This window comes from Ochlerotatus camptorhynchus, unplaced genomic scaffold (assembly GCF_037179485.1).
Source record: "Ochlerotatus camptorhynchus isolate MF236.1 unplaced genomic scaffold, CSIRO-AGI_Acam_v1.1 ptg000579l, whole genome shotgun sequence".
In the NCBI taxonomy this organism is placed as follows: domain Eukaryota; kingdom Metazoa; phylum Arthropoda; class Insecta; order Diptera; family Culicidae; genus Ochlerotatus; species Ochlerotatus camptorhynchus.
In genome coordinates, this window is record NW_027041059.1 from 171,020 (window position 1) to 178,411 (window position 7,392).

The 7,392-nt window shown below is 38.0% G+C and overlaps 1 protein-coding gene across 2 annotated transcripts; it reads right to left on the reverse strand.

Annotated features, from left to right (window-relative positions):
* Positions 1–896: 896 nt before the first annotated feature.
* On the reverse strand, positions 897–5,807 carry Tes (Testin). 2 transcript variants are annotated; one of them, XM_065237037.1, is made up of 4 exons: positions 5,753–5,770; positions 5,512–5,695; positions 5,302–5,451; positions 897–4,571 (listed from the first exon to the last, which is right to left on the reverse strand). In XM_065237037.1, exons 2-4 carry the CDS (start codon positions 5,636–5,638, stop codon positions 1,960–1,962), a joined length of 2,889 nt encoding a protein of 962 aa, XP_065093109.1. In that variant the 5' UTR covers positions 5,639–5,695; positions 5,753–5,770; the 3' UTR covers positions 897–1,959. The 2 variants fall into 2 exon arrangements, with proteins under 2 accessions (XP_065093109.1, XP_065093108.1); XM_065237036.1 differs by having other exon boundaries at positions 5,512–5,807.
* Positions 5,808–7,392: the final 1,585 nt, after the last annotated feature.

Genomic DNA, 7,392 nt, shown 5'->3' on the forward strand with positions numbered 1-7,392 from the left:
TATTCTAGGGCAGGGTCTGACGATGTGAATCTGATTTTGATCAGTGAACGGGCCCCATATGGTACATTTTCTCACTATGAACCTGTCATTTCCAGCCTATCTGAACTATTTAATAAATGGAAACCATATAGGTTACGCTTCCCCTAAGCGGGCCCTCCGCATCCTATCTCTGTCTTATCTCAAATGCCAATGGTTTGAATGTATCAATATATACATTGGAAATGACGTTCAATCAAATAAACCCATACCCCACTCACTTGGCCAGGCTTCAGAATCGTCCAGTGGGCAGTGCGCTCTACACTCCAAGTTCCCTTTCTTTCAAATTCACCCCAAATTTGATATTTTACCCCTTTGAGTGTTGATTAATCACAATGAAACATTGTGACAGAGCACGGACTTGAGGTTACTAGAGTATTAAATAATCTAGGTCCTATTTAGGATTATATCTGAAAAATCCAAATCTGGCCAACGCCCACCAATTGGAGCATAGTAAAAGCGAAGCTTAAAAAAAAAAAAAAAATGACCTTGAACCTTTGACGAATGATTCTGTGATGATTAAAGTGAGATTTCATTTTTTAGCTATATTTCCAAAACTATCCTACTGAGATTTTTTGGACTACATTTTTGGATTCAGCACACGATTTTACATGGGAAATGACCATCAGCTTTTTTTTTCTTTTTTAGAGAGATTTTTAGCCATAGGCTAGTTCATCTCTTAATGACCATCAGCGTACAAAGTTAAAATATGCTGTGAACTAGTGTAGATTAAAATAAAATGCTCCATTTGCAAAATAAAAGCATTTTAAGATTGCACTCGTATACCTCCCCGTGGAAAATTTTGAAACCATCATCACTTTCATAGTTCTTCTATTTTCAACGAGTGCCAACTTTGATTTGCCAATTACTTTAACGCATTTCTTCGCCAGTTAGTCGTCTGTCACTTCGTTTGTGCCTATACAGTGGCGTTGTATTGGTTCGCTTCTTCCCCACTGTGCACTGGTGGTAGGTAATTCGCGAACTAAACATGTTTCAATTGGACGTGCTTTTATGGGCAGTTCAATGCGTGTACAATTATTAAGAATGAAGAGTTACGTGTTTGTCTGTGGCCAGTGTGTAATCTCGTGTGTAATCATCTAATACTTGATACCATTTATGTCATCATATCTTAATAATAAAGCTACTAAGCCCGTTAAATGTGCGCGTGGCATATATTTTGAAAATATTTTCATCTTGAACATGCTTGTACATCGTTACTTCAAATAAATGAGTTACTCATTTGTATACTACAATTGTTAACTACCAAGAGAAAACACGGGAGGCAGGGCAACGGGATATAATTTTTGTTTATGTTCCTATCCATTGAACTCAGGATTGATTATTATATGCTAACGAAATTTTGCGATGCATTCTGTTTTAGCATTAGGTCAACAATAGGAGCATAGACGGAGATTACATCCAGTAAGCCTATACGGTCGGCGTTAAGTCAGAAGGGACTAAGTAGCAAAATTAAAAATAATATGAGATAATGATAGAATTGAATCTTTAATTTCCTCTGCTACATCTAACTTTTTGTCAGATTTGGTAAATGTTGAGGGAAAACAGCCAAAAGGGTTGTCTAATTACATAACAATCAATGCTACACAGCCAACTTTAAATTGATTTTACTTGAAATCAAAAAAATGTCACGTAGTCCGATCTGACTTCACACCGACCATATATTTTGTCTGGGCGGTAGTTGGAAACCTGATGGAGGTACACAAAGTCAGCATTATTAGTAGTTCCGTCCTGAAATTTCCCTCAAATCGATGTAAATTAATATTACAGCAAATCAAAGGTACCGTAAAGACTGGAAATGCGGACACTTTTAAAAGTAGATTATCACTGCCTATTATGCTCAAAATAGCACGTACATTTTATCATGGTCTTAATATTTAATAAAAGATAGCGAATCATTGTTGTTTAAGATATCACGCTCCTTAAGCACTGTGGACTGCAAAAAGGCATATCATTTTTCACACAGAACCGACCACCGATGAGTGATTTGCCGCATCCTACTCCACTGCAAAGAAAACATGATCCATGCCAATGAATATTACCCCACGCAACGCCTTGTTCGGCTGGACCGATCGTATCATGGCAGTAGTGGCACGCTTTGGCGAAAAATGTATCATAGCAGTTCAAGCACAGCGGCATATTAGATTTTTCATCGGGAACATACTGTTGACCAGCGAGAGGAGCATCACAATGATAGCAACAGAAGTGTTTGATGTGAAATGTAGCCCCTTCAGCAGCAGTATATTCCTTGGTGAAGATCAGCTCATCGCATGCGGAACAACGTGGAATTTTCAAAATATTTGCTAGATCTCGTGCGCAGTATACCTGGCCACCGTGGAAAAAGTATACCAAATCGGCTAGCAATTCGTCACATTTGTGACATTTGAAGCACTGAGGATGCCAAGCTGCACTTTTCCCGGCCCGTTCGGCTTTTACGACTACTTCACCAAACAAAATAGTTTGCTGACACGCACTACATGTGATGAATTCTGGAGATTGTTGCGGCAGATTGTGAGAGGACGTAGCTTGATCGGTATTACCATCGTTTTGGATTACCTGACGTTCTATTTGATCTGGACGCACTTCAGGATACATGTTCATTTCTTGTACAGACAGAAGAACGCCATCTCTGGCTTGAAGTTCAAAATTATCTGAGGGACTGAGTACTCCTGGGTAAGTAGAGTAGTTTGGCGTTGGAGGGACGGACCCAAATCCGGAATCATCACTATGAGATATGTGCATACCAGATAACTGTTTTGCAACATGATGTTCATCTGGTACTATTTCTTCAATGGTGGCTGTTTCAAAAAGACACGGCTCAGGATGAGTGACGTACCTTATAAGTTCTTTTCTAAAATTATCGTCGTTTAGATATTCACTGCGAAATTGTGCGATTGGGCCTAGCAGCGGTTCGCTAGCGTAGTTGACACCATTTTTGTCTAATTTATGGAACAATTTGTCATACAATGGACCACAGACGACGGCGCTTTCAAGAGCTTGCTGATCAATTTTCATGTTGCTTAGCTTTTCCAGGACGGGAGTTGACATTTTTTGAATGTTTAATAATTGGCTACTCATAGGTACGTTAGCGATTTGAAGTGGAATGTCCATTTGCTGCCCAGATCTAAGTGCATTTTGTAAGCTCGGAGTTGAGAGTATTGCAGAAAGTAACTGGTTTGTGTTTTGAGCTGTTTTCCTAGCTTCTGCTATTTCTGGAATTTGCGCTGCACTTACAGCAAACGAAGAGAGATTGGAATTTTTAACGAAATCTACTATTTCCTTCTGGAAATCGTTGTCACTATCGTAGCTAAGAAACTCATTACGGAACTCATCGATCGGCTGCAAAAAATTATCTTGTGCGTAGTTGATACCATAGCTGTCCAATTTTGAGAGAATTTCATCATAGAACGGGCCATGTAAGACTGCGCTCTGGATGACTTGGGTATTGATTTTTATTCTCTCAAGTTGAGCTTTTGTAGCCGGTGACAGAAAAGGACTGCTAATAAAATCCGGAAACATAGGTTCACGAGAGATAACTAATGCTGATCCATACACTGGAGCGTGCAGACCGGTTCTAAGTGGTTCCGAATTGAGAATATTGGCTAACACTTGATCGTTTTTGATAGCTGCTAAACATGCGTTAGAAAACGGTGGATGCTGATTTTTGTCAAACTTTAATTTTCTTGCCGGAGTTTCCTGCTGTTGCAATAGATCGTTTCGTGCAAAATGCCTCAGAGGTAGTGGCGAGTTGAATTTACTTTCCGTTGGCTGTGGTTTCGTTGAAATTGGAACAGCAAGGTACTTATCAATCTCGGTTTGAAATTTAGGATTTGTTAAGTACTCTTGCCTAAATCGATCTAATGGTCCAAGGATGTTGCAATTTTCTTGGAAAGGTATCCTTTGAGCTTTCAAAGCTTTAAGAATCTGGTCAACTTCTGGTCCATTGTCCACGGCAGTTCTGATTGCTTCCGAATTAAGCTTCATTAGTTTCAACTTATACTTCATCTTGTCGGACAAGTGCGGACTGGCGTTGAAATCTGCTTCCATTGAGTCTTTCTGAAGACATATACTATTACTGGGCACAATAGATCTTCCGGAAAGCACAGTTCTTATCGGTTCCGAGTGCAACATTTGTGTTATGAGTTTATCTTTTTGTCTTGTTTCGATAATTGGTACAGCAAATTGGTGCTTACTTGCAGGCACTAAGTAGTTGATATTATCACCGATCCTTACAACGTTGCCCTGTCCTACACAATTTTTCTTAATCTTCTCAACATATTGCACTAGTTGGGCAACCTCATTTTCGGACAAGTTGTGACATAAACTGGCGTCCAGATCGTGCGGGGGAACTTGGTACTCTAGTTGTTGTTTACGCTTTTCAGCTGCTTCGCTACCAGCGAATGGAATGTTTTGCTGTCCCAGCTTGGACATATAGTCCGAAGCCAGCTCTGGAGTCACGTTTGGTGGAATCCAATCTAATTCCACGGGTTTGTCTGTGAGCTCAGATATTTTGATGTCTGCAAAAAAAATGTTAGAATTAGACATACTAACTGCGAACGTATAGATACTATTAACAAACCAAACTCGTAATTTAAAAAAAAGAAGAAGCAACATCATGTTAATCGATTTAGACCATGAATTTCTCGTACATGCAGTGCAGGAATCCGTAAAAATACAAAATTTTGGTTGAGAAAAGAAAATTCATGCTTCAGGATATAGTTTTTATAAACACGTTTTTGGACTTTGTTCGCAGCACGTCGATGCGAGGAACAGAATTTAAAAAAAATAAAATTAAATAACCAACACAGTTTCCTATGAGCTTCAACGTAGAAACTAACGCAACGACAGGAGATCAAAACATATATGGGTGTTTTTTTACATTATTTTTTAATCGATTTTCAGCTTTTTTTTTGTACTTACGAAACTTACAAAAAAAAAATTATTGTGATTTACGAAACTTAATAAAAATTTATCTAAAAACCGGAATTCCCATACAAAATTTCTGAAATACAATAAAAAATTTGTGCTCTTAAGTACTTGACTTAGGATTTTACGCAGTTCATAAGAAAGTTTGTGAATAATTTGGATCGAGTTCGCGTGTTGTTACAGTGCTCAACATTACGACAAGAGAGTTTTATTCGAGCATCTTTTTTATGCCATGCTCTAGTTTGAACTACCTAGGCATAAAGGAAGGGTACATCTCGATCTCACCGAAGATTTTATATAATAATAACTTTTTTAACTTACATGCCGGCTTCGAACGGATTGCTCCGAGGATTTCAAATTGAGCCCATCCGGTGACATCATCATCTTTGCAATCGTGTTGCTCTTTGCGGCATTTGCAGTTGCGGCAAACCTTTCGCCAAAAATGCAAATCCAAACCGGGACATTTGATGCCTGTAAGTTAAGTAATAGATCCTATAGAAAATTATTGCAATAAATTAAATAAAGCATTACCACAAATAACACAGGGCGCTCCATTCCCACTTTCATGGCCGAGCTTGGCTTTTATTTGCTCTCTTCTACTTTCTAGTTTCACGAGCCATTCCGGGGCAACGGGGGTCTCGATACCACCTTCAGCCATTATGTGTTTGAAATCGTCAGATATATGGCATTTGTTTGATTGCAGCTAGATATCTAACTGAATGAACATACATTAATACTGAATTTCTTAACCATAAAATTATTGGTTGCTAACTAAACCATCCAAACAAAACTAGCCAACAGGATTTTCGATTTTCGATTCTTGAATGAAAAAAGAATGCTTTTGATGAATCACTCCGCCCTGTCTCGTCTTTTGTTGCTTTTATAAACATCAAAACAAGCGCATCCGATAATGTCGTTTTCTTTTGATCATTACTAACGCCAATGCTGAATAGTGTTGGGAATCAACAGCTTAGGCGTAATAATGAACCGACGATGAAACCCAACACTGAAAACGAAACTCACTCATGGTGGTAAGCACCAACCGGTCAGAGTCACCTTGCTTCTAATAAGCGTCCCGCCAAGAGAAAATGTTGCGAACAAGCAGCACTGTTTGTAATTTATTTTTCGTGAAATTAAACGGCAACCACACGGAGATGAAAAACTACCCAAAATTAAGCACTTTTCCCTCAATTATGGGGTTCAGCCCAATAACCCAAATTTGAGTAAATTGCATATAGTAGTTTCCATTTAACACCAGCAAAAAAAAAAGACCTACTCTTAAGTATATTCTACCCAAAATTAAGTTTAATTCACGTTAATTTGAGAATATGCAATTTACTCAAAAGTAACTTATTGGGCTGAACTATATCGTTGGGTCGAATCTCTCGTTCCTTTTTTGACAACAATAACGAGTGCAAGTGAGAGGCTGAAGTCAATATTAAGTAAAAAGAACTCAAATTTTGGGTATTATTTTTTCTCCGTGCAGATATTTTTGCGTTAGCATCGGATGACTTTCATTCAGAAGTGAAAAATTTCATGTCGATAACGGAGCTTCTGGGAGACAAAAACAATTCAGTGCCAACATTTCAAAGGGGCGTAATTGCTTTTGTAAACAATGACTTTAGCCGTCAATTTCTCGCGAATGAAATCTTACCTCTCCAAAATGACAATGCTAACTGGTATGACAAAATGACAATGCTACATTTCGCTACCTGCTGGTGTTATTATTTTTCATGAGTGAGCTTTTATTCACGAGAAATCGACGGCTAAAGCCATTGTTTACAAATGCAATTACGCCCCTTTGAAATGTTGGCACTGAATTATAGAACCTGAAAAATGTTCAAACAAGTGCTTGGTAGAACTTATAAAAACCACAATGTACTAAATAAAGAGAAGAAATGTTTTACGTCTAAAATTACTAAAATATTGTCAGTAATGAATGCAATACTTATAGTTCACAGGCTGTGGGAATAATAATATTTATTTACTTTGCTTTTTCAAAATGAAAGTTATATCATAGAGGTAACTCTAAGACCACTGGGTCCCGAAGAAAATCATTATTATTTTTGGCTCACTCAGTACCAGAACAACGGTCCCAAGCAGTCCCAAGCTATTTCACTCACCCCTGCATGTTCTGCATGAATCCACACACCCCTGATGTTATCTGTCAAACTTTCATAGCGAATCAAAACAAACATAGTGTAGTAATAGAATTTCAACTAGAATAGGGTACGTTAATCGTTTGCTTGGGACCAATAGGCTACTAAAGTGGTGAGCCAATTTAAAATCGTTAGTTTCGTATTGATTGTTGGTTATATCTTTGGTTTGAAAGTTTTTCTTTCACTTCTGACTTGTTATTTTAAAAGTGCATTATATTTATATAAAAGTTGTTCAACTGTCAAACATACCTCT

Coding starts and splice junctions, on each gene's coding strand:
- Tes (XM_065237036.1), bottom strand. CDS start 5,638: ATGGCTGAAGGTGGTATCGAGACCCCCGTTGCCCCGGAATGGCTCGTG. Junction 5,452..5,511: donor AGCGCCCTGTGTTATTTGTG/GTAATGCTTTAT, acceptor CTTAACTTACAG/GCATCAAATGTCCCGGTTTG. Junction 4,572..5,301: donor AATCCGTTCGAAGCCGGCAT/GTAAGTTAAAAA, acceptor TTTTTTTTGCAG/ACATCAAAATATCTGAGCTC.